The sequence below is a fragment of the Mustela putorius genome, unplaced genomic scaffold, assembly GCF_011764305.1.
Source record: "Mustela putorius furo isolate JIRA1106 unplaced genomic scaffold, ASM1176430v1.1 tig00000832_pilon_pilon_pilon, whole genome shotgun sequence".
NCBI classification, from domain to species: Eukaryota; Metazoa; Chordata; class Mammalia; order Carnivora; family Mustelidae; genus Mustela; species Mustela putorius.
Window position 1 is genome coordinate 16888 of NW_025421491.1, and position 27488 is coordinate 44375.

General features: G+C 39.6%; 1 protein-coding gene across 6 annotated transcripts in view; it reads left to right on the plus strand.

The window, feature by feature from the left end:
* CRYZL1 (crystallin zeta like 1) overlaps positions 1-27488 on the plus strand; it is a 40562-nt gene that overhangs the window by 8344 nt on the left and 4730 nt on the right. For 3 of the 6 annotated variants that reach the window (XM_045085135.1, XM_045085132.1, XM_045085131.1), the window contains exons 2-9: positions 1622-1693; positions 3385-3462; positions 6377-6449; positions 9243-9287; positions 10912-10980; positions 21572-21705; positions 23332-23443; positions 26424-26522. In XM_045085135.1, coding sequence (XP_044941070.1) covers positions 1622-1693; positions 3385-3462; positions 6377-6449; positions 9243-9287; positions 10912-10980; positions 21572-21705; positions 23332-23443; positions 26424-26522 — 682 coding nt within the window. Of the gene's footprint in view, positions 1-1621; positions 1694-3384; positions 3463-6376; positions 6450-9242; positions 9288-10911; positions 10981-21571; positions 21706-23331; positions 23444-26423; positions 26523-26675; positions 27269-27488 lie in introns of those variants that run through there. The other 3 variants (XM_045085136.1, XM_045085133.1, XM_045085134.1) reach the window with 3 other exon arrangements.

Here is a 27488-nt window from a genome sequence, read left to right on the forward strand (position 1 = left end):
GCCTGGGTGGCTCAGTCTGGTAAGCATCAGACGCTTGATACCCGTTGAGTTCTGATCTTAGGGTCTTGATTCTCAGGGTCCTGAGGTCCAGTCATGTAGGGCTTTACTCTTAATGGGGTATCTGCTTGAGATCCTCTCCCTCTGCCACCACCACACCGTGTGTGTGCATGTCCCTAAGTGCTTGCTCTCTCGTACTCTTTTCCATTTTTTTTCCTAAAAAAAAAATATATATATACACATATATATATACATATGTATGTATACATATATACATATACATGTATACATATACATGTACATATGTATATATATACATATGTATGTATACATATATACATACATATGTATATATATATATGTGTATATATATATATATATTTTAGGATTTTATTTATTTATTTGACACACAGAGAGAGACATCACAAGTAGGCAGAGAGGCAGGCAGGGAGAGGGGGGAAGCAGGCTCCCTGCTGGGCAGAGAGCCAGATGCAGGGCTCAATCCGAGGACCCTGAGATCATGACCTAAGCTGAAAGCAGAGGCTTAACCTACTGAGCCACACAGGAGCCCCAATAAATCCTTTTTTTAAAACCACTGAATTGTTGGGGCGCCTGGGTGGCTCAGTGGGTTAAGCCTCTGCCTTCGGCTCGGGTCGTGATCTCAGGGTCCTGGGATCGAGCCCTGCATCGGGCTCTCTGCTCAGGGGGGAGCCTGCTTCCTCCTCTCTCTCTGCCTGCCTCTCTTCCTACTTGCGATCTCTCTCTCTCTGTAAAATAAATAAATAAAATATTAAAAAAAAAAACACTGAATTGTTCACTTTATATATATATTTATTTATTTATTTTGAAAGATTCTACCCATTTATTTGACAGAGAGAGACAGTGAGAGAGGGAATGCAAGCAGGGGAAACAGCAGAGGGAGAAGCAGGCCTCCCGCAGAACAGGGAGCCTGATGTGGGACTTGATCCTGGAATACCGGGATCATGACCTGAGCCGGAGGCAGACACCCAACCACTGAACCACCCATGCACCCCTAAAGAAATCTTTTTTAAAAAAGTGTTGGGGGGGGGACTTGAAAGCCCTGTAAATACCACCTTTGGTAATTAAAATTGAGATCTGTGGCTCTGGTAAAAATTTTTTAAGTATATCTAATAATTTTTATTGACTAGCAAAGTGAAATTCACCTTGGTTTGAAAGGTTGAACTAAGCCCATTCTTGGTAAAACATGTACTCAGAGAGTGTTGCATATTCTCTTGTTTGACCACTTTCAAGACTTACCTGAATTTTTGGTTTGAAAGCTACATTTAGGGCGCCTGGATGGCTCAGTGGGTTAAGCTGCTGCCTTCGGCCCAGGTCATGATCTCGGGGTCCTGGGATCGAGTCCCACATCGGGCTCTCTGCTCAGCAGGGGGCCTGCTTCCTCCTCTCTCTCTGCCTGCCTTTCTGCCTACTTGTGATCTCTCTGTCAAATAAATAAATAAAATCTTTAAAAAAAAAAAAGAAAGGTACATTTAGAAATACATTTTATCCTTTAGCAGTATTATTTTTCAATTTTTGCTTTTATTTGGTCTGGGAAAACATTTTATTTCATGTTTTTATATATATACATATGAATTTTTTTTAGGTGACTATGAAAGGCTTATATTTTCAAAAGAGTTCTACAAATGAAGAAATAACATTTGTATTTCAAGAAAGGGTAAGAAAAATTATTTAATTATTAAAAGAAAAAGGTAGTTTATTTTCTCTATGTAATAGAACCAATTTTAAATGACCTGTTATAAGTTATTTTGAGTGGAACTGAGTAAAAATTACTTAAATGAAACTTACAAACTCCTCTAATCTTATGTGAAATTGGTACTCCGTATTATAATATAACTATATTTTTGGAAGAGTTGCTTCAAAAGAGTTTTTAGTTCCTCAAGGTGGTGGTATAAAACAAATTAGGAAAACAGAATAATTGCAGAATTAACCCAACCTATTCAGAATACCACAATAGAGTGAGTATTCAGATTGTAGCCATATTTCAGAAAATATTTCTCCCGTGTTCTGAAAAGAAAGAGGTGTAAGAGCATTGTTTTCCACACCAAATTCTGAGCTTTGCAAAATTACCTCATTCACTAAACTCATAACTGTTTCTCACTCTTGCGCACTCTCAGAACATGTAATAGAATTTGCATATACTGGTGATTGTTTGAAAGGTCTGTGGCAAGCCAAAATCATTCCACTGTCAACTTAGGGCCCAAAACTAAGTGCTGTGTTTATTTCATGATAGTAATAAGAATTTCTGGATCATGAATACAATCCAGTTTTTCTGTTATCTTTTACTAACTCCAAAATTAGTCAGTTAGGAGTCAAAATCTCAGACAGCTTGTCTTCTACCACTGAATCAGGATCAAGGTCAAAATCTCAGACAGCTTGTCTTCTGCCACTGAGTCAGGATCAAGGTCTCAGAGGTTTAATTGGGGCTCGGGAAGAATCATACACAGGTTCATACCATCATCATAAAATCCACACATTAATCAATAATATTGAATATCTTCATAATATCATCAAATACTATCAAATCTGAAACTTAAAAAGAGATACTCCCAGAGTATTGTGTTCAAGCCAAATAAAACCGTGATCTCTTTGATAGGTTGTAGGGGGGCCTACAAAAGTAACTATTCATACCCAGCTTTTGATCTCATTTTTGGCCATATCAGGAGCTGAGGGGAATATTTAAATGATTGGTACCAGCATAGGGGTATTTGGCAGAAGGGATACTATATTTCATAAATCATACAGGCGGGTGACTTTGAATCCCTGAGTTGTGAATGATACTTTGCCTTTGAAGATATATCTGGCTGTGGAATAGTGGGGTAATTAAGATTCGTTAGGTTTCTGTTTTGACCCCAAAATCCCATGGGGCATGCTGAAATGTCTAAGACAGATGTTAAATAAGAGATACACAGCTAACACCAGACAATTTCATTTATAGCATTAAGAAAATTCCAAAATCAGTGAAGGCTATGTGTCATGCGTGTTAGGATATCCCTGTATGTGTGAAGATTTGATGCTTTGAGATTATTTTGATTGAAATAAAGTACAGTATTTGTTGCTCTCCTTTTTACCCTAAAAATGTATTGCCTATACATAGATCCACAGTTGGTATCTATACATTTTTAAAATAACTATGGCTTTTTAAACATTTCACCGCAAAATTCCCCTTCTTTTTTTTTCTTTTCTTTCTTTTTTTCTTTTTTTTTCATATACTATGGGATAATTACTTGTGGCTTTCTCAGTTAAGTTGGCTGTAGGATTTGGGGTCTGTTTAGTTTTGTTCAGTTAGCATGACAGTTTTCACAACAGAAAGGCATGTTCTCAAAGAAATGTGTTATTTGGTTCTAGGAAAATCTTCCTGTTGTAGAGGATAACTATGTGAAACTTCAAGTTAAAGCTTGTGCTCTGAGCCAGATAAATACGAAGGTATGATGCTTTTACTCTGACCAAAAGTCAAATGAAAGTTTCCTGGCATATTTGGTATACAAACATATAACGATAAATGACTTCTGAGTGCCAAAAAATTAACATCCTTAGAAGACTAAAAGAGCTAGGGAAAAAAGGTAATGTCAGCTTGTTTGTTTCTGTATTAAATTATTATCTAGGGCCCCTGGGTGGTTCAGTTGTTAAGTGTCTGACTTTGGCTCAGGTCATGATCCCAGAGTCCTGGGATCGAGCCCCACATGGGGCTTCCTGCTCAGCGGGAAGCCTGCTTCTCCCTTTCCCATTCCCCCTTCTTGTATTCCCTCTCTCACTATGTCTCTCTGTGTCAAATAAAGAAAATAGTTTAAAATTTAATTAATTAATTAATTAAAAATAAGTTATTAAATGAAGTCAGACAGTTTATATTATTATATAAAAATATTTTATAAACTCCTTTACATTGTGAGAATTTACAATTACTCAGGCTTATTAAGGAAGAAGTTACTTTTTTTTTTAAAGGCTTTATTTATTTATATGAGAGAGAGAGAGAGCACAAGCAGGGATGGGGTAGAAGGAGAGGGAGCAGCAGACTCCCTACAGAACAGGGAGCCCGACATGGGGCTCGATCCCAGGACCCTGGGATCATGACCCGAGCCAAAGGCAGAGGCTTAACTTACTGAGCCACCTAGGCACCCCAAGGAAGAAATTACTTTTATAAATAGCAAAAGTAAACCTAGAAATCTAATCAATGATTTATTCACTATTCTGTAGATATTTCTAGTTAATGTGTTTAGAAAGGGTTCGTATTCATATTCTTCTCGTCATTTCTCTTGCTCATACTTAACACATCCCCAGCCTCATACCGCCCCACAGTAATCATCCATTATTTACAGGAAGTACAGGAAGAGTCTTCAGATAGTAAATAAAGTGCGGTTCAATGTGCCATGATAAATAAAGCAGGTCCATTTACTCAGTTTTATAAAGATTAATACTGTGGCTCTACTGGACCCCTAACTTACTGGGTTATAATGCCATCATAATTTCTAGGAATCTAAAAGCCTTCTGTGATAGTCACATTTAGCAGAATTACTGAACAAGGTCATAGGTTTCCACTGGACAACAGGAACATGACTTGAGAAGTGAATTAGTCAGATGCCTTGAAATCCTTTCACTGGAAGTGCTAGTACTCACTACTCCTTGTCTGCCAAGTTCTACATTCAGACCATCCAAGATAGTCTATGAAAAATTCATTGAAATCCCTAGTCTCAGAAAATTCTCTCCATGTCTAACAGAAAGAAATAGTAAATTAGAGTAAAATCAGTTTAATGGAATATTGCCCAACTCTGAAACACAATGTTCATAAAAACTGTGTAGTAATGTAAGAAAATGCTTGTGGTAGATGAAGGGCACAGGATGCAATGGTTTTCTTTTGTTTTTTTAAGAGTGTATTTATTTGACAGCAGGAGAGCACAAGCAGGGGGAGGGGCAGACGGAGAGGGGGAAGCAGGCTCTATCCAGGACCCTGAGATATAACCACAGGATACAGTTGTGACATGATTAAAGCTCTGTAAAAGTCTGCATGGAAGAAATATTGTAGAACACCCCATATTTCTATAAGCATGTCATAAGAACATCTTAGGAAAAGCATAAAGTTCCACATTGAAAAGGAGACTTTTCTGGCCATCAGGTATATACAGGTGATCAGAAATTTTTAAAATAAAGGAAATATACAAAAGGATTATTTCAGTTTATTCTTTTTGTGGTTCTTACAATCTTATACCTTCAAATATGCCTAGCATCTTTAGTATCATTATAAAAGTATATGTGGCAGGAACTTAAGCTATAGGTTTATGTACAGTCTGCCACTTTAAAAGTCAAGTACCTGATTGGTTCAGAATCCAATAAAATAATTTTTTGAAAACTAATTTTTTAAAAATTAAAAAATAGTTTATCCTTTTAAAAAATAATAAATCCTTGGGGCTCCTGGGCTGCACAATTGACAGGTGTCCGACTCTTGGTTTCAGCTCAGGTTGTGATCTCAGGGTCATGAGCTCGAGCCCCATGTTGGGCTCCACGCTGGGCAGGGAGTCTGCTTGAGATTCTCTCCCTCACTCTCTGCCCCTCTCTCTCATACTCTCTCCCTAAAAAAAGGAAATAAATAAATCTTTAAAAAATAATCATCTACCCTTTTAAAAAAGAAACTCCAGTCTGAAATTGTATGGCAGTTTCCCTTATGTTATCTCCATCACTTTTTCCTGCCTACCCCTTACCTAAGACTTGTGAGAAAGATGTGGAAATGGAGAACCTTTTCTTCTATTTGGCTACATCCCCTTTATTCAACAGTGTCCTCTCCAGACTCCCTTCGCCCCACCAGAATGAAGTGACTGGTAAAAGTACTTAGTCAGGGGCGCCTGGGTGGCTCAGTGGGTTAAAGCCTCTGCCTTTGGCTCAGGTCGTGATCCCAGGGTCCTGGGATTGAGCCCCCGCATTGGGCTCTCTGCTCAGCAGGGAGCCTGCTTCCTCCTCTCTCTCTGCCTGCCTCTCTGCCTATTTGTGATTTCTGTCTGTCAAATAAATAAATAAACTCTTTAAAAAAAAAAAGTACTTCGTTAACCAAGAAGAGTTTTGACTATTACTTCCCTTCTTACCTGACAAGTAAAAATGCTAAACATAGGATGTTAATGATAATTTGAATAATAATACCCATTTGTAAATTCTACAGATCAACTAATTACTCTGCAAACTCTTGGTTTCCTACTATAGAAACTTATTTTGTGAAGTTACTTGCTTTGTCTTAACTCCAAAAATTAAATCATACTTGCGTTTCTCTATGGCCTGATTTTTGCTCTTACTTTCCTTATGTATGAGAGGGGGCCAGGAGTTATTCTAACAGTAAGCGGTCTTTGTTATGATTTAGCTTCTGGCAGAAATGAAGATGGAGAAAGATTTCTTTCCTGTTGGGAGAGAAATTGCTGGAATTGTGTTAGACGGTAAGTTTATTATAGATGTAAATATCTGTACTTGTTTTCTAAGATGAAAGAATTAAATGGGAGCTAATTGATTTACCAGTACATAAAATTATATACACGTCCTCAGATGTGAAATTTAATTATACAGAAATATTTCTCTCTTTTAATTAAGAAGAAAAGTGGAACGTAATTGGTATTTTTAAAATTTTTATTTATGTATTTTATAATTAAAAAAACTTTAATTAGAGTTTAGTAAATATTTGGGGATTATATGTTTAAATCCATGAGTAATCGTATTCAGTGAAATAACCAATGTTACTCTTTTTATAATGTTTACAAACCATAAATTACTTGTGTAGGTTGGCTTTGGGCCAAAATTTATAATAATAGTAACTACATTCATATTCAATTTTTCAAGTCTGCCTAAAATTGAGCACTTAAAAGCAGACTGCTCATGCAAAAATGGGTTCTAGAGAGAAATAAGCAGTAAAATTTTACAGTTGCCTTAAATCAAAAAAGATTTTTTAAGTTTTATTTGGTGAATAAAGATAATAGGCATAAATAGTTAAAATAATTTTGTTTCTAAATACACCTACACTTCACGTTCGTTGCTTATAAGCAGTTCGTGATCAGTCAGTATGTTCGTCTTTCTGCAAATGTGAATGAATGAGAATGTGATGTGGGTCGGACCGAGTTTTACCTATGATTTTAATCTGTAATATAGTTGACTCTTCCTTATTGTTTTCTTCAGATACAGCTAAATTATAATTTCATTTCCTCTTTCTTCTGCTCAGACTGTAGGAAAATAAAAAGAATTCTGATAGCTGGAACACCATCATTGTCATATCATTTAATTCATTCATTCATTTATTTACACCACATTTTATGAGCATTTGCTAAGTGCCTGGAATATTAAATGAGACCAAGTCCCTGCCCTCAAAAGAATTTACTCTCTGGGGGAAAGACAGATACATCCACATGAGCAGATGATTATGAGACCTCAGAAGAGATCTGGCCAGCCCAGCCAAAAGAAACAGGAAAGGCTTCTTGGGTACAGTAACCAGACACGAAGGAGGGGAATCAGACTCAGCGCACAGGTTAACATGAACAAAGACCAAGCAAGTAAGAACGTGATGTATTACAAGAATTACAGTCTGGTGTTGCCAGAGCAAAAGCAAAATTCTGGGCAGGAGTCAAGATACTTGACAGCAGAGAAAGTTTTTTGTCGAGAAAATTCTCTTCAAAAATAGCAGAATGAAAGATAAAATATTTTAATGATATAAACAGGGATTCTTTACCTCCAAAATATGAGGCAGGAGGGTAGACAAGGGCCAGAGCCATCATGAGCCTCATACATCAGATTGGGTTTTAGGAAGATCATTGGTGTGGCCATATGAAGGGTGCTTTTAAGGCGGTAGGCAAGAGGACTGGTCAGGTTGTAGACTTAACAGTCAAGAGATGACAAAGTCCATAACCTAGATAGGGATGGCAGAGGTGTTGGAGAAATATTGAGGAAGGAGAGTCAGCAGGACTGAATAATTAACTAAAACAGGATAATAAAAGAAGGTTAAGGTATGAATCTGGTTAAGTATGAATTGATGCCAGTAATAGAGAAGGGAAGGGGATCTGATTTGGAGGAAGATGGTGAGTTTAGATGTATACTTGTTGAGTTCAAGGTCCATGAGTGACATCTCACTGGAGAGGTCTGCTAAGCAGTTGATTGAGTTTAAGCTCAAAGGTAGAGAGTTCTTGCTAGAAATGTGTATATTTGAGAGTTGTCTGCATGTCATTTGTGTTGAAATCAGAGTTGATGAGCTCACTCAGGAAGAGAGGAGAAATGGAGGAGGCCAGTCTTTGGGGGACAGCTGAAAGGAGTGTGAAGGAAGCCAGTGGAAAAGGATCAGAGTGATCCCAGGAAGACCGGAATCAGTAACTGAAGGGAAAGGGAAGAACATAACATATCAGAATGCAAGAGTGCCGGGGAATGATGACACAGGAGGATCCAAAGAAAGCAAACCAAAAAGAGGGTTCAAAAGCAGGAATATCAAACTTAGAGTTGCTTGTGGAGTACCAAGAGATGAACTCTGGAACCATCCTGGCCATAGCCAGCCACAGAGGCCACGTCCAGATTCCTGGCTTCCATCTTCCTTCATCCCGTTACCGTAGTTCCATTGTCTGATAACTAAGAATAATAAAACCTACATCGTGGGTTACATGTGATGGAGATCACATGTGCTACTGCAAGTAGGCAGTCAACAATGTTTGGGTTTTTTCTTCCTTCTTGTTCTTATTTGAACAAAAATATTCTAAAGAATTGGCTGTTGGCAGAGGCTCTTTCTCTATGTGTGCAGAGAAAATGTAACCAAGAAATTGCTTGACACCAGTCTGAATATATTTCTGTAATCCCCCAATCAGAGTAATTCAGTGCATGACTCTTATCAGAAACTGCCATTGTATGTCTAAGGTTCTGTACCTAAAATAATGATTGGGCTCGCCACAGGAGGGGTGGAAAGTGGTATAATCATCATAAGAGCTGCGGAGTGGATTCTTTTCCTTTATTCCTTCATCCTTAGCTAAACGGACATCCTTCTCTGTGGTGTCAGCAGCCTCATGGCCCAGATTTTGTGGAGCATTGTGTGCAGAATCCAGATTTGAGGTGCCTTTACTATTGACTCTCAGAATGTTCTAGAAGTTCTTGGCCTTTTCTCTGAGTTAGTGAATTTTTTATAAACCCATGGATTTGTTGTAATCGTTTAGGAAGGTGGTATTTAAGGACCTCACAATACAAATTGTTAATTTTCTCCCCTCTTTAAGTTGGAAGCAAGGTGTCATTCTTTCAACCAGATGATGAAGTCGTTGGTGAGTTACGATTTATAATCCTGTTGCAAGTCCTCTGTTTACTGTCCTCTCTTCTTTTTCTAAGACAGCTATTCATGTTTATTGTGTGCTTTGTATAGAAGGATACACGTATCCTGATGTTTTAATTTGTTCACAAATACCCACTGATGAAGAAAATTGGGAGTTTAATCTCAATAGCAGAATATTTAAGACTTTCTAATATCTGACTATTGAACAATACTATAGATAGAAAAATGACCGTAGGTGTTACCATGGTTGGTGCAGCCCTTTCCTGACAGGACCCCAGTCTCTGACTAGACCACAGATTCTGGAAAACACAGTGGCAGGTCACCTGCTTGAAGACCGCTGACTGACTCGGCTGTGTGGCAGTTTCACTCTCCATATGAAGCCTGTGTATCCCAGAGCTGCTCCCCCGCTACTCTCATAAAACCAAAAGTTCAGGGGCGCCTGGGCGGCTCAGTGGGTTAAAGCCTCTGCCTTTGGCTCAGGTCGTGATCCCAGGGTCCTGGGATGGAGCCCCACATCAGGCTCTCTGCTCAGCGGGGAGCCTGCTTCTCCCCCACCCCCCGCCTGCTTCTCTGCCTCCTTGTGATCTCTGTCTGTCAAATAAATAAAATCTTTAAAAAAAAAAAAAAAAAGTTCACTGGAAACCCTTAGTTTATTGGTTATTTTAAAAATCCACCGTGAATACTATTCTGCAAATACATGTATTTATATGATTACATCCTAAACAGTCACACAAACATAAAATATGACCTTAGTTGTTGTCTTGAAAATTACCATTTCTGTATGGAAAATATTCATAGAAAGATACTCAGACTTAAAAAATATTTAACTTGATGGTATGCTTGAAGTTGTTAAGAACAGATTTATGGTAGGTTTTTACTAGCTTTTTGTAGTATTGCCTTTGACTCATGTATTTTATTTTTGAGAGTTTATTATTTCTGTCTTTTTTAAACTTTTTTATTCATCCTAGAAGTCAGTGACACTGTGTTACTCAAGACCAAAAATAAAATCAGACTGGCATAGAGGAAAATGGGATTTTATGGGAAGCATCTTATGGAACCATACTGTGGGAGGTAGCTGTGCATCAGAGACACTTTTATTTTATTTTATTTTTTAAGATTTTTATTTATTTGTCAGAGAGCACAAGCAGGGGGGGGCAGCAGGCAGAGGGAGAAGCAGGCTCCCCGCTGAACAGGGAGCCCCATGTGGGACTTGATCCCAAGACCCTGGAATCATGGCTTGAGCTGAAGGCAGATGATTAACCGACTGAGCCACTCAAGCGTCCCACATCAGGGACAATTTTAACGAGGAATCCAGGTGCCCCAAAGACTCTGACTTGGCTCTGTACATCAGACGCCATGTTGACCAGCACTCAAGAGGTGACAGAAGAGGAAGAAAAAGAAAGAAAGATAGTATAGGCGATACAGCGTTCATGACATAATGAACAGTCTACTTCCATTCCATAGTTCTGAAGGCTCTCCCTTCCCCACACTAGTTATTACTAGAATCTTCCTAAAAACTCCAATGAACAAAATGTAGACTAATACTTAGTAGAATCTCATTAGGAATGAATTCATTATGGGATTATTTCCCTTAAGTTTCTCCTGTTAATTTCCAGGAATTCTGCCCCTGGATTCTGAAGACCCTGGACTTTGTGAAGTTGTTAGAGTGCACGAGCATTACTTGGGTACGTGCCAGTCTTTGCAGCTCATGTAAGTCTTGCATCAGTGATGTCTGGGGTGTTTAGTAACGTTGCAATGTTTTTGCATCTTCCCTGGTAATAAATAACTTGGCTGGTCATGTGACTACTGCTAGCTTATATTTATTATCCATAAAATTCATATTCAGAGCAAATAGCGCATAGACCTTTAAGTTTCACTTACACTGCAGTGGTAAGAGGTTTGAAAAGTGGTTTCTTCCTTGGCTGTGGAATCATATCCCTGATCAGAATTTTTTTTTTCATTGAAGGATGGTTGGCACACAATGATACATTCATTTTAGGTGGAGAATTATTTTTCTTTTTTTTTTTTACTCTTTATTCTTGGTTATCAGTTGAAACTAAAAATATATAAAATCTACATAGTATTTGTAGAGTCTGAGACAGGAGAGAATCAAGAACTCTTGTCTTTGGTTTCTTTTTTTTTTTTTTTTCCCTAAGATTATTGCCTTTGGTTTCTATTGCTAATATATTTTGACCAGTTGTTTAGTTTAACTGAAATAGTAATCTTTCCTATAGTAATTTTCTTCTTGAATATTTAAAATAAATATAAACACACACTCTTCAGGAAACCATAGGGAAAAGTTGCTGCATCTCCTTCGTAATCAGGGAAAGGCAATTTAAAACCACTTCAGGATACTGTTAAGCATGATTAACAAATTTTATAAGGTCTAACCATTCCAAATGTTGGCAAGGATGTGAAAAGCAATGGAATGTTTTATGCACCAGGAGTGTAAATTGATACAAATACTTTAGAAAACGGGGCACCTGGTTAGCTCAGTCAGTACAGCATCTGACTCTTGATCTCAGGGTTGTAAGTTCGAGCCCCACTTTGGGTGTAGAGATTACTTAAAAATAAGTAAATTTTAGGGACGCCTGGGTGGCTGAGTTGGTTAAGCCACTGCCTTCGGCTCAGGTCATGATCCCAGAGTCCTGGGATTAAGTCCCAAATCCAGCTCCTTGCTCAGAAAGGAGCCTGCTTCTCTCTCTGCCTCTGCCTGCTTGTGCGCGCGCTCTCTCTCCCTGACAGATAAATAAATAAATAAATAAAATCTTTTAAAAAAAAAAAGGTAAAATTTAAAAACTCTTAACAACAACGAAAAGAAGATAATTTAGCATTATCTAAATAAAGGTAATGGTGTATGTACCCTAGACCTATTAATTCTACTAGTAGTTTTGTATCTCCCAGAAACTCGATGTGGATCAGTAGATAAGCCCAAGAGTTCCTAATACCAAGGTTTAGAACAGTGGAATAAAAATGGAAACAGCCTGAATAGATGTTCTTCACCAGGAAAATGAACAACTAAAGATATTCCTAGATTGTAATTCAACTTGGCAGTGAAAATCAATAAACAGGCAGACATACGAATATGGATGAATCTCATAAACTGTTGAGTAAAGAGAGCAAGTTGCAGAATACAGTACGATACCGCATATTTCTGTAAAGTTCAAGAACATAGAAAATTAAGCATGTCTTATTTAGGAAATAAACAGGGATGAAAAGTCAGGTGTAGCCTTACCTATGTGGGCAGAAGAAGAGGATATGATCAGAGTGGATCCCTGGGACTGTGGTGGTACTTCTAATAAGCTGTTTCTTATGCTGGGATTTACATTATTCATTTCTTTCTTCCCTTTTTTTTTGTTCTTCATTTCCTATCAATAGGTCAGCATGTGCTGTTTTGTATTCTTGAACTATTTCATTACTATTTTCCCTGAGTTATTCGTTAAGTAGTATAATCCCTAATAAGACCTTGTGGTGACAGAAATCCAAATTGGATTCTAGATTATTAAAAATAGTTAATTAATACATCTGTGTCCATACAGTAATTTGAACTAGACTAACAAATATGTGGCATTTTATTTCTAAAATTGCAGACTATAAATAGTCTATATTTAACTTAATGACTGTCTAATATTCCCAAATAATACTATATTATTTTATTAAAATTTAATTTCAGGGGCATCTAGCTGGCTCAGTCGGTAGAGCATACAACTCTTGATCTTGGAGTAATGAGTTCAAGCCCCCTACTGGGGATACAGTTTACTTAAAGTTAATTGCAGAAGGCATTTTTCTGGAAATCTGAGGCCCATTATAGTAAACCTAGAAATGGAGCCAAGTATGTGTCTTCCTTTGAATAATAAACCTCACTTTCAAATATGGTGCTGTCAAAGTCTCTGATCCATAGCTGTTTTGATATTATACAGTTTGAAAATTGAGGACCACGGCTGGCTTTTTTTTATAGGTAACTATACTAATTTTGACCCAGAATTTCCCTGAGCCTTATTTCACCGATTCTTTTGAGAACCTGGTAACTCTGGAATCAAATGAAACCTCTCGTTTGGATTCCCAGGCATGAGTTTTGACCAATTCCCCTAAACTAAATTGTTACAGAAAGTTAACTCTTGAAAAGACAAACCAAAAAAGGCCCACTCTTTTTTTTTTCTTTCTTTTTTTTTTTTTTTTTTTTCAAGATTTGGCGTGATTTATACACATTTCCATCATGTCTTTACCAGTTGTTTTTTAATAATAGCTTCATTGAGATGTAATTTACATATCACAAAATTCACCTTTGTAAACCATACAATTCCATCATTTTTAGTATATTCACAAAGTTGATCAACCTTATCACTAATTTTAGAGCATTTCGTCACTCCAAGAGGGACCTCCATTCCCACCGGCAATTATTCTCCATTTTCCCTCCATGGTTCCTCAAAACCGTGAATAGACTTTCTCTTTCTATTGATTTGCTCATTCTGGACATTTCATATACATTAATCTTGCAGTATGTGGTCTTTTGTAATTGTCTTAATTCACGTAGGTCAAGTTAATGCATAGTGTAACATCTATCTGTATTTCATTCCTTTCAGTGGTTGAGTAATACTCTATCGTACGAACATACACATTTTGTTTATCCGTTCATCTATGATTAGATATCAAGGTTGTTTCCACTTTTTTTGGCCATTATGAATAATGCTGATCTGAACATTTGTGTACAAATTTTTGTGTGGATATATATTTTTATTTCTCTTGGGTATAAACCTAGGAATAGAATTATTAAGTCATGTAATAACTCTACATTTAACATTTTAAGAAACCAACAAACTGTTTTCAAAATGGCTCCAACATTTTACAGTTCAGCTAACAATGAATGAGGGTCCCAGTTGCTCCTCATCCTCACTACCACTTGTTATTTTCTGCCTTTTTAATTTTAAGCATTCTAGAAGTAATAACCTTTTGTGGTTTTGATTCTTATTTCCCTAATGACTAATGATGTTGAAAAATTTTCATACTCACTGGACATTTGTATATCTTCTTTGGAGAAATGTCTGTTCAGATCCTATGCCCAGTTTTTAAATTGGGGTTTTTTTTTAATTGGTGAATTGTAAGAGTTCCTTATATATTCTAGATAGAAGTTGCTTGTCAGGGGTGCCTAGTTGGCTCAGGGGGTTAAAGCCTCTGCCTTCAGCTCAGGTCATGATCCCAGGGTTCTGGGATCAAGCCCCACATCGGGCTCTCAGCTCAGCAGGGAGCCTGCTTCCCTGCCTACTTGTGTGTTCTCTCTCTCTGTCAAATAAATAAATAAAATAAATCTTTTTTTTAAAGATTTTATTTATTTATTTGACAGAGAGAGAGATCACAAGCAGATGGGGAGGGGGCAGGCTCCCTACTAAGCAGAGAGCCCGATGTGGGGCTCCATCCCAGGACCCCGAGATCATGACCTGAGCCGAAGGCAGAGAGCCTTAACCCACTGAGCCACCGAGGTGCCCCTTATGGTGTCCTTTATCTTTTATTTTTTATTTTTTTAAAGATTTTTTATTTATTTATTTATCAGAGAGAGAGAGGGGGAGAGAGCGAGCACAGACAGACAGAATGGCAGGCAGAGGCAGAGGGAGAAGCCGGCTCCCCGCCGAGCAAGAGCCCAACGTGGGACTCGATCCCAGGACGCTGGGATCATGACCTGAGCCGAAGGCAGCCGCTTAACCAACTGAGCCACCCAGGCGTCCCTGGTGTCCTTTAAAGCACAGTCTTTAAAATAATAGGTGGACTCCAGGTTATTCATATTTTCTTTTGCCTGTTGTGCTTTAGTATTTCTAAGAATCCATTGCCTAAGCTTAGTTTACAAATATTTACACCTATGATTCCTTCTAAGAATTTTATAGATTTAACTGTTATATTTGCTTCTGTGATCTATTTTGAGTTAATTTTTATATATGGTATGAAATAAAGGCCCAACTTTGTTCTTTTTGTTGCATGTAAATATCTAGTGTCCCAGAACCATTTGTTGAAAAGACTTTTGCTTAAAAAAAAAAAAAAAAAAGAAAAGACTCTTGCTACATCCACTGAATTGTCTTGACACTCTTGTTCAAAATCAATTGACCATAGATACATAGATTTATTTCTGGACTCATCCTATTCAGCTGATCTATGCATCTGTTCTTATGCCAGTCAAAATTGCCTTGATTACAGTAGCTCTGGAAAAAGTTTTATTTTGGTCTTTTTAAAAATTTTAAATTCAATTATTAATATATGATCCATTATTAGATTCAGAGTAAGAGTTCAGTGATTCATCTGTCTTTTTTTTTTTTTTTTAGATTTTATTTATTTATTTGACAGATCACGAGTAGGCAGAGAGGCAAGCAGAGAGGAAGATGGGGAAGCAGGCTCCCTGCTGAACAGAGAGATCGATGCGGGGCTTGGTCCTAGGACCCTGAGATCATGATCTGAGCTGAAGACAAAGGCCTTAACCCACTGAGCCACCTAGGTGCCCCTCATCAGTCTTTAAAAATACCCAGTTCCCATTTCATTACATGCCCTCCTTAGTGTCCATCACTAAGTTACCCTAGGCCCCTTCCCCTCCCTCCGAGCGACCCTCAATTTGTTTCCTGTGATTAAGAATCTCTTATGGTTTGTCTCCCTCTCTGATTTCGTCTTGTTTTATTTTTCCCTCCCTTCTCACATGATCCTATTTTGTTTCTTAAGTTCCACATATGAGTGAAATCACATGATAATGGTCTTTCTCTGATTGACTTATTCGCTCAGCATAATATCCTCTAGTTCTATCCACGTCGTTGTAAATGACAAGATTTCACTTTTTGATGGCCAAGTAGTATTCTATTTTATATATATAAATAAGTTTTATATATATATATATATTTTATATATATCTTCCTTATCCATTCATCTGCCAATGGACTTTTTCCATAGTTTGACTATTGTGGACACTGCCGCTCTAAACATTGGGGCGCAGGTTCCCATTTGGATCACTACATTGGTATCTTTGGGGTATATACCTATAAAGAACTTATTAAACTCAACACCCAAAGAAATAGTTCATTGGGAGATGGGAAAAAGACATTTGTCTCCAAAGGAGACATACAAATGGCCAACAGACACATGAAAAAATGTTCAGCATCACTTGGTCTCAGGGAAATACAAATCAAAACCACAATGAGGGGTGTCTGGGTGGCTCAGTGGGTTAAGCCTCTGCCTTCGGCTCAGGTCATGATCCCAGGGTCCTGGGATTGAGGCCCACATTGGGCTCTCTGCTCGGTGGGGAGCCTGCTTCCTCCTCTCTCTCTCTTTGTGCCTCTCTGTGCCTACCTCTCTGTGCCTGCCTCTCTGACTACTTGTGATCTCTGTCTGTCAAATAAATAAATAAAAATCTTTAAAAAAAAAAAAAAAAGCACAATGAGATACCATCTCACACCGATCAGAATGGCTAAAATTAACAAGTCAGGAAACGCGAGAATGTAGAGAAAGGGGAACCCTCTTACACTATTGGTGGGAATGCTAGCTGGTACAGCCACTCTGGAAAACAATATGGAGGTTCCTCAAAAAGTTGAAAATAGGGGCACCTGGGTGGCTCAGCTGGCTATGCGTCTGCCTTTAGCTCAGGTCATGATCTCAGTGTCCTGGGACTGAGCCCTGTATTGAGCTCGATGCTCAGCACGAAACCTGCTTCTCCCTCTCCCTGTTTCTCTTCCCCCTGCCATTTGTGCTCTCTTTCTCTCTCTCAAATAAATAAATAAAATCTTAAAAAAAAAAAAAAAGAATAGAGCTACCCTAAAACCCAGCAAAAAAAGACCCATTCTTTTAGGTGTTGCTGAATACCCGAGATTTATAGATGGGGCTAGAAGGAAAAAAGCAAATCGGTACATCAGTTTCCTAATTATAAAGGTTAAACTAAGTCAAACCACACAAATGATCTTTTATTTTCCTGCAAATCAGGAGGACTGTAGTCCAAAAGTCCATTAACATATATAAAGAAAATAATTCCAGATATTCCTTGAGGAAAAAAAATACAGTACAATGTTTCTTTCAAAGAGGAACATTAAGAATGGCCACTTATTGGGGTGCCCCGGTAGCTCAGTGGGTTAAGCCTCTGCCTTCAGCTCAGGTCATGATCTCAGGGTCCTGGGATTGGGTTGTCCGCTCAGCAGGGAGCCTGCTTCCCACCCCCTACACCCCCAACCCAGCCTGCCTCTCTGCCTACTTGTATACTTGTGATCTCTGTCAAATAAATAAATAAAATCTTGTTTAAAAAAAAAAAAAGACTGGGGCGCCTGGGTGGCTCAGTGGGTTAAAGCCTCTGCCTTCGGCTCAGGTCATGATCCCAGGGTCCTGGGATCGAGCCCCCCGTCGGGCCCCCCTCTGCTCCGCGGGAAGCCTGCTTCCTCCCCTCTCTCTCTCTGCCTGCCTCTCTGCCTACTTGTGATTCCTCTCTCTCTGTCAAATAAATAAAATCTTTAAAAAAAAAAAAAAAAGAATGGCCACTTATTGTGATGATTTGCCTATTTGCCTTTGGGCAAGACACTGGGCACAGTCAAACTAGGTAGCCTCTAAGCCCTGTTGCAGCCCCAACATTTCGTAAAAGAGGAAATAATTTTAGTATGTTCCCTGAAGATTTGCAGAAGGAAATACTCAGTTTAGCACAACTATATTTTAGTTTCTGTTAATTCTTTAGTGATTTTTTTAAATGAAAGTTGGGCACTCAGTCACCTTCAGATAAGTTTGTTCTTTTACCAAACCAAAGAATTAGGCTCCAGACAACTTCCCCAAAAAGGTCTTATTAATCCTGCTGCAGTATATTAAAGATAAAGTTAAGAAGTTGAATAAATTATCTAGTTCTTTTGTGCTTTCAGTTCTTAAGCCATTTAGGTCAAACATAAAAGTAACTTTTTTCATTCAAAATTTCATACATTTTCAGCATTATTTTTTTGAACTTAAGGAAGAATGAATTGAAATTATAGTTCTTGGGTTTGATATGCTGTTGTTATGATCCCTGCCTGGCTCTTTTATTTATACTTCTAGTTTTTTACAACGTAATAAACACTTGTGGTCCACCTAACACAAAAGCAGCGATCTCAGCATTAAACCACATTAAACCGGGACGTCTGGGTGGCTCAGTTGCTTAAGCGGCTGCCTTTAGCTCAGATCATGATCCCAGGGTCCTGGGATTGAGTCCCACATCAGGCTCCTTGCTCGGCAGGGAGCCTGCTTCTCCCTCTGCCTCTGCCTGTGCTCACTCATTCTCTCTCTTTCTGTGTCTGACAAATAAATAAATAAAATCTTTAAAAAAAAAAAACAGTTATCTTGCTATGTTAGAGGCTTTGCTCTCTGAATGTAGTTTTATGACTGTTACCTTTTTTTAAAGGACTACATGTTCAGTTCTTTGTTTCTGGTTTTTTTTTTTTTTCTTTTTTTAAGATTTATTTATTTATTTTGGGAGGTGGGGCAGAGGGAAGGAGAAAATCCTGAAGCAGACTCTGCTGAGCATGGAGCCTGATGCAAGGCTTGAGCTCAGGACCCCAAGATCACCACATGGGCCCAAAGCAAGAGCTGACCGCTTCACCGACTGCTGCCCAGGCGCCCGTACACGTTTGATTTCTTAATGAATACATAGGCAGTCTCATTTCTTAAAATGGAAGATGTTCCCCGCAAACTATAAGTAAACTGTAGGTACCTTGAGGGTGCACAGCTAGAATTGATGTGCTTTCGAGTCAGCATTCACATTTATTAGCTGTGTGACGCCAGACAGATTAATTACCCTGAGCCACATTTTATAATCAAGAAAATTGGGAGAATAGGTGTCTTAAAGAGTTTGATAAAGAATAATTACCATGTGTGAGTGGTATCCCCTGGTGCTCTATCTTCATGCCTTGCTTGTGTGAACACTTTCAGCATATACGCGTGGGTGCTCTCTCCCCGCTAGATGGCACTAGTTAGTTGATGTGTGCGGTGCTGATGGTCCTGGGCTGCTGTCTCCGCTTCAGCGGGAAAATACTTGAAAGCTGGCCAGGACTACAAAAGTGTTATAAAGTTGGTTTTAGGTAAAATGAGAAAGGATGGCTTTTACTGTGAAAATAATCACATTGGGTGTACAGAATAAAAACGTAAAAATTAAAGAATTAAATGTATTTAGGAATAGCTTAGGGCGCCTGGGTGGCTCAGTGGGTTAATAACTGCCTTCGGCTCAGGTCAGGATCCCAGGGTCTGGGGATCGAGCCCCGGATCGGGCTCTCTGCTCAGAGGGGAGCCTGCTTCCCCTCCTCTCTCTCTCTCTCTCTGCCCGCCTCTCTGCCTACTTGTGATCTCTGTCTGTCATAAATAAATAAAATCTTAAAAAAAAAAAAAAGAATAGCTTAATGGTCAGATCATATAGAGAGCTCTTAAGTTATATTAGGAGTTTACATTTTGTCTCAAGTGCAGTGGAAAGCCATGGACGAGCCAACATCAAGGGTCAGACAATCCACTGAGACACCAGGCGCCCCGCCACTGAACTTTAAACAGAGAAGGGTTAGCATGTTGTGTATGTTGTTAAAGATAATTATGGGGGCACCTGGGTGACTCAGTTGATTAAGCATGCAACTCTTTTTTTTTTTTTTTTAAGATTTTATTTATTTGACAGTGAGAGACAGAGAGGGAACACAAGCAGGGGGAGAGGGAGAAGCAGGCCACCCAGGCACCCCAAGCGTGTGACTCTTAATCTCAACTCAGGTCTTCATGTCAGGGTGTTAAGTTCAAGCCCTTCATTGGGCTCCATACTGACCATGGTCATTTTGACTCTTCTGTTTTCCAAAAAACACCATTAGGGAGATTGAAAAGAGAAGACATAAAGTTGAAAATAATATTTATAACACATAAACAAGTAGTTCATCTAGAATATATTTTTAAATTCCTATAACTCAATCAGAAAAAGACAACATAACAGAAAAATTGATAAAACAGTTGGTCATTTCACAAAAGGAATTCCAGGTGGCCAGCAAACACAGAAAGGTGCCCAGTGTTAGCTGTCGTGAGGGAAAAGCAAGTTAAAATCACAATAAGAAACCATTACACACCCAAATGATTGGTAAGAATGTGTAATCGTGCCAAGGGATGTTCAGAGTAACGGGAGCGCTGTTACACAGCTATGGGAGAATGAATTCAGACCGCCACTTCCAGAGGATGTGATCAAGTCGAAGGTTGTATATATGCGACCTGGGATTTCCATTCACTTGTACTATCCTAGAGAAAACCCATGTGACAGCATAACATCATCGTTTATAGGAGAGCATTCTTAGCAGCACTGTTTATAGCTGACACAAACTGAAAACACACATCCTCCTTGGACGGGGGGCACGCATCACCAAATGAAAGTGTTCTCACATCGTGGAATGCCACAAAACACCAGAAAAGGGGGTGCCTGGGTGGCTCAGTTGGGTAAGCGACTGCCTTTGGCTCAGGTCATGATCCTGGAGTCTGGTTCTTCCTTTGACCCTCCCCCTTCTCATGCTCTCTCGCTCAAATAAATAAATAAAATCTTAAATAAAACACACACCAGAAAAAGGAAAGCACTATAGCCACATTTACAAAAGTGGGTGTGTCTTCAGTGTTGAGGCAAAAAAGCACGATAGGAAAGAGTGCCTGTGCTATGATTCCATTTAGTTAAAGTTCCAAAACCGGTCAAACGCCGTTACTTTTTTTTTTTTTTTTTAAGATTTTATTTATGTACTTGAGGGAGAAAAAGAGATCACAAGTAGGCAGACAGGCAGATGGAACAGGGGTGGGGGAGCAGTGGGGAGCCCAGTGCAGGGCTCGATCCCAGGACCCTGAGATCACGACCTGAACTGAAGGCAGAGGCTTAGCCCACCCATGCGCTGGTTAGGAAGGCATCCATGGGTCCTAAAGGATGGTGGTGAACAAGAACTGAAGTCAGCGTGTTGGCGACCTCTGGTGGCAGAGATGGGGCTGTGCGCTCTCTTGACCGGGATTGGGATTACTTGTATATTTGCTTTGTGTGTATCCACCCATCTGTACTGATGTTCCCTGTACTTTTCCGCGTGTGTTTCATTTCACAGTATAATGTTTAAAAATACACACACACCGGCTCCTATGCTGAGGATGCCTTATGTGTGGGTGAGAATGGAACTAGGGAAACCAAAATGTAGGCAAAAGGTAGCAGGTGTAGTAGCTTGGACCAGGGCCACCGAGGGAGGGGAGATGGCCAGAGAGACAGATCCAGGAGGCAGGACTAAGAGCACGTGCTAATGGGGCGCTTCCTCTCGTTCTTTGCGACAGTTCACAAACCAGAAAAAGTTACATGGACAGAAGCCGCTGGAACCATTCGGGATGGAGTACGAGCCTATACAGCTCTGCATTATCTGTCTCATCTCTCTCCTGGAAAATCAGTCCTGATCATGGATGGAGCAAGTGTAGGTGCTAATAGTTCTGCTAAGAAACAGATCAGAATCCACTAAACTTAGGAAATAGGCCACCCATTTGCAAATGTAATTCTTTATTTATTTATTTATTTATTTATCAATCAGAGAGAGAGAGGAGCGAGAGCGAGCACAGGCAGACAGAGTGGCAGGTAGAGGCAGAGGGAGAAGCAGGCTCCCTGCCGAGCAAGGAGCCCGATGTGGGACTCGATCCTAGGACGCTGGGATCTGACCTGGGCTGAAGGCAGCTGCTTAACCAACTGAGCCACCCAGGCGTCCCGCTAATGTAATTCTTTACCGATAGCTTGTGCACTGCCCATTTTGTTAAAACAGGCAGCCTTTATTAACAGCAGATACGACTTCACTGTGTTCCGTTTCTTACTACTTTGAATCTGCTAGTACACTAAAGAAACAAACAAACCATGTTTTTCTGCCTGTTCCACGAAGCCTGAAGTAGCGCATGAAACCTTTGAAGTCATACCCCAAAACTCCCAACCAGTTTTGTGTTTCCCTCACACCGACACTTAACGTTGGTTAGATGTTGCATTTATAGACAAGTCACGTAGGATAAAAAAATGTGCTACTGTCAACACATTACACGTATCAGCAAAAAAATTATTCAAGACCCTAGAAATAACATAAAAATAGATGACAGTCTAAAAATGTTAGAAAACTTGCGGTCCGTTTTTGTAGTTTCATTATCTGTCTGGCTGATGATGAAATGCTTTTACCCCCTGCTTTTCTGTGCAAAAAAAGGCAGAAGCGTCTTTGGCATTGGCTCCAGCCTGATGTCCAGCATCAGGATAGTAGTGTTTTCCTGAACTTACCATCAGGTCAGCAAAAGGATGGAGCTATTGAGAGTGTTTTGACCTTTTTTTTTTTCTTAATATTTTTATTTTTTATTTTTTATTTTTAGAGATTTTATTTATTTATTTATTTAACAGACAGAGATCACAAGTAGGCAGAGAGGCAGGCAGGGGCACGGGGGTGTGGGGGGGGAAGCAGGCTACCCGCTGAGCAGAGAGCCCAATGCAGGGCTCAATCCCAGGACCCTAGGATCATGACCTGAGCTGAAGGCAGAGGCTTTAACCCACTGAGCCACCCGGGCACCCCGAGTGCTTTGACCTTTAAAGAAAGATAGCTGGGCGCCTGGGTGGCTCAGTTGGTTGGACGACTGCCTTTAGCTCAGGTCATGATCCTGGAGTCCTGGGATCGAGTCCCACATCGGGCTCCCAGCTCCATGGGGAGTCTGCTTCTCTCTCTGACCTTCTCCTCGCTCATGCTCTCTCTCACTGTCTCTCTCTCAAATAAATAAATAAAATCTTTAAAAAGATAAAATAAAATAAAGAGAGATAGCTGAGGCCAAGTTTCTGAGCACAGCCTTTACCTCGAAACTCTGTGCAGCAGTGGGACCGAGTGAGAGCATGTGGCACACACACCTTTTCTGCCATCCTCCTGAAGAAGAAAGTCAGTCAGATGTCCAACCTTGTCCATATTTTTTTTCCTCTTCTATCAGATAATATTGTAACTATTACACTTTATTAAATAGCTTCTAAAGCAAGTTAGATACAGCCTCTGCCTTAACATCTATAAACCCATTGGGTATTTTTGTCTCCACAGGCCCTTGGTATGATAGCTATTCAGTTAGCGCACCACAGAGGAGCCAAAGTGATTTCAACAGCAGGTAGCCTCGAAGACAAGCAGTGCCTCGAAAGACTTAGGCCTTCTCTAGGTGGGTAATGCTACTCAACACAGACTTGACAAGAGAAATTTTTATGAGGTATCACTGTAAAGACTGTCCTCGTAAAACAAAGTACTCCCAAATGAAAGTCACTATTAAAATGCACTTAGTCTCCATGCTAAGTCCAGGTTTACCTGAGTGATAGTTTTAATTTTCATTCTTTTTAAACCTACATCTCTCACTGTTTTTCTTGTTTTTCGCCCTATTGTTACCAACGTACCCAAGTCTGAATTAGCTGAACTTGGACAAAGTTTAGCAACACCTGATCCCTTTTTGGTTTTATTCGTAAATCAAGATATGTTTCCGTCACTCTGTAGATTTCTCACCCTCTTTTACTAAAAGTTATCTGTTTTCTAAAGTTATCTGTTTTCTGTGATATGCTGGGAAGGAAGATGATCCACTTAAACAGAAAACGCGGGTCAGGTATAGTTTATGGTGAGGAGGATATGGTGGAGACTAGGGAGCTCTTGAAGAGATTGAAACTAAGGACTGAAATGTGAGACCTGGAACTATAAAAATCCTAGAAAAGAGGACAGGCAGTAATTTCCCCAACATTGGACATAGCAACTTTTTCCCTAACTGTGTCTCCTGAGGCAAGGGAAATAAAAGCAAAAATAAGGAGGTTCTTCAAAAAGTTGAAAATGGAACTATCCTATGAGTAATCATACTACTAGGTATTTACCCCCAAAATATAAAATAGTAATTCAAAGGGGTACATGCACCCCTTTTTAAATTGTAGCATTAATGGGCGCCTGGATGGCTCAGTGGGTTAAGCCGCTGCCTTCAGCTCGGGTCATGATCTCAGGGTCCTGGGATCGAGTCCCGCATCGGGCTCTCTGCTCAGCAGGGAGCCTGCTTCCCTCTCTCTCTCTCTCTCTCTCTGCCTGCCTCTCCATCTACTGTGATTTCTCTCTGTCAAATAAATAAATAAATAAATCTTTAAAAAAAATTAAAAAAATAAATTGTAGCATTAATATTTACAATAACCAAGTGACAGAAGGAGCCCAAATGTTCATTGACTGATGAATGGATAAAGAAGATGTGGTATATACATATACAATGGAATATTATTCAACCATAAAAAAGAATGAAATCTTGGCCATTTGCAACAACACGAATGGAGCTAGACAGTATAAGGCTAAGCAAAATGAGCTAATCAGGGAAAGAAATACATGATTTCACTCATGTCGAATTTAAGAAACAAAAACGCACAAAGAAAAAAAAAGACAAACCAAGAAACAGACTCTTAACTGTAGAGAACAAACTGATGGTCACCAGGGGGGAGGTGGGTAGGGAGATGGGGGAAGAAGGTGGTGGGGGTTGAGAAGACACTTACCTTGATGAGCCCTGAGTGAGGTATGGAACCCCTGAGTAACTGTATCACACACTTGAAACTAACAGAAAAGTATGTTCACTATACTGGAATTTTTTTTTTTTTTTAATAAAAAACGGCTCAACAAAAAATAAATAGATTGTGGGACGCCTGGGTGGCTCAGTTGGTTAAGCGGCTGCCTTCGGCTCAGGTCATGATCCCAGTGTCCTGGGATCGAGTCCCACATCGGGCTCCTTGCTCGGCAGGGAGCCTGCTTCTCCCTCTGCCTCTGCCTGCCATTCTGTCTGCCTGTGCTCGCTCGCTCTCCCTCTCTCTCTCTCTCTGACAAATAAATAAAATTTAAAAAAATAAAAAATAAATAGATTGATATATATATATTGAAAGAAATGACCAAGAAGGGGAGAAAGAGGAATGGAGAAACTAACAGATGAGGAGAGGAGGCCCAGCCAGATTGGGGGGGGGGCAGGCATGGGGGGGGGCAGGAAGGAGCATCAGGTTCATTGAGTGTCAGCGGGAATGATCTCCCCCGAAGTCCTCGGCAACCTTGTGTCAGCGAACCAGGGAGCAGCATCTAGAGGGTTTACCCAGCTTGTCCAAGGAGCCACGACGCGACTGGAGTGGGATTTGAACCCAGGCCTGTCCAACATGAAAGCCCGTGTTACTCCATTGTTACCTTGTGCTTCTGGCAGAGATAACCAAGACTTGGAAGAAAGGTTAAGGCAGGGGCTGGAGAAAGAAGAAAAAAAGGAAGAGACTGGAGATGGAATGAAGTGGTGGAAGAAAGCACTGAGCAGTGTTTTTGAAGGGAGAGGTTTCTTACTGGTTAACCCTGTCCTCCCCAGGCGCTTCAGTCCCCTTTCCCTGGCGGCCTCCTCACTCCCGCCCCGCCCCCCACATCTTTTGGGGGCGCCAGTCGGAACCCCGCTGACAGGATTTCTTTTACATGAAGGTGCTAAAAACTCCTGAAATAAATTATAAACATGTGTCTTCATTTGCCAATTCAAATGCTAAGATTTTCATTGTATTTTTTCATTGCATTGGCTTGTTCTATTGAGATAATACTCTTAAAAATAGTTTGGTTTTCACTAACTGCTCAAAGTAATCATGTTTTTTTTCCTTAACCTTCAAGGTTTTTCTTCATTTTGGGGGAGCAAGTGTGAAAGGGAGCAGGGGAATTTCTATGACTGAAAAAGGTTAAAACAGCCTCTAATAGAGAGGTACCATATCACACTAATACATTTTTTACATTTTAGCTTTAAACTCTCTTAACTCTAAACATACTTGAGAAATTGCTTAATCTCTTAGTTTATGCCTTAATATGTATGTATCTCTGTGGTTTATAGATTCCCTGTTCTGACTATATATCTTTTAGTGATAGGGAACAGTGCTCTTTTTTTCAGTAGGCCAGCCTTGGAACGCCGCATCCACAAAATGTTTAGTATTTTTATCTGATTGAATATACCAGTCCCTGCCTTTAAATTGATCCTTACCACTATTGGGTAAGAAGAGAAAAAGTAAAATTTGGATCCAGTAACTGAACCACTCCATACAGATATTTATTTGCTTTTCTTTTTCTCGGATGATTGGTGTTGGTCACATAGAGAACAGTACAATTGCCTGACTTCCTGTCCTTTACAGCCCGAGTCATCGATGTATCTAATGGAAAAGCCCACGTTGCTGAAAGCTGTTTAGAAGAAACAGGTGGCCTGGGAGTTGATATTGTCCTAGATGCTGGAGGTGGGTACGTTACTAGATCAGTAGTCTGTGTCGTTTTTGTCGTGTGATGGGTGCATTTCACAAATCAAATAAAATATATATAAATAAAGCCAGATAAGGATTATTAACATATTTTGTTAAATCGATGTCATGTTTTGTTTTTAACTTTTCTAGTTAAACTAGAGCTTCTTGAATCCTCCTGTAAACACGGTCTAGAAGAGAGAGTATGCTTACTTTAAAATACAGGCACTGGAGTTTATAAGAGTTTTGACAAATATGAAAAACATCTTCTCATTGGTTGCCAGACGATACATACTACTGTAGCTCTCGGCCAGACGCGGAGTTCTGCTGTGTCTGGCTGCCCTCTGTTGGGTGGCTGACTTCTGCAATCTCTATTTGGAAAAAGCACAGAATTTTGTTCCATTTTTACCTCCCTGAACCTTTTGTTATTTAAACAGTATCTATTTAACACCTAATCTGTACACACCTAGGTAGTGCCATTGGTGGAAAGCTTGCAAAGAGATTCTCTTCATGCTTTGTTAAGATTTATGTTCTGTGATGGGAGTCAGAAATGCAGCTATGACCATCTTAATGTTTTTCTTTTTAACCAGTATTTTCAGGACTTGAAATTAACTCAGAGAAGCACTTCTCGGCCTTTTGGCTAAGATCAGCTGTGAATATTAACACAGAAAACTCTTTCAGTGGAAGTGAACGTGTGCTTTCATTTTTCAATTTTTGCCAGATTACTTTTCAAATATACATTTCTTTCTTTTTTTTTTTTTTTTAAGATTTTTACTTATTTAATTGACAGACAGAGACAGAGATCACAAGTAGGCAGAGAGGCAGAGGCAGGCTCCCCACTGAGCAGAGAATCCAATGCAGGGCTCCATCCAGGACCCTGGGATCATAACCTAAGCCAAAGGCAGAGGCTTTAGCCCACAGAGCCACCCAGGCGCCCCTCAGATATACATTTCAATAATTATGTCA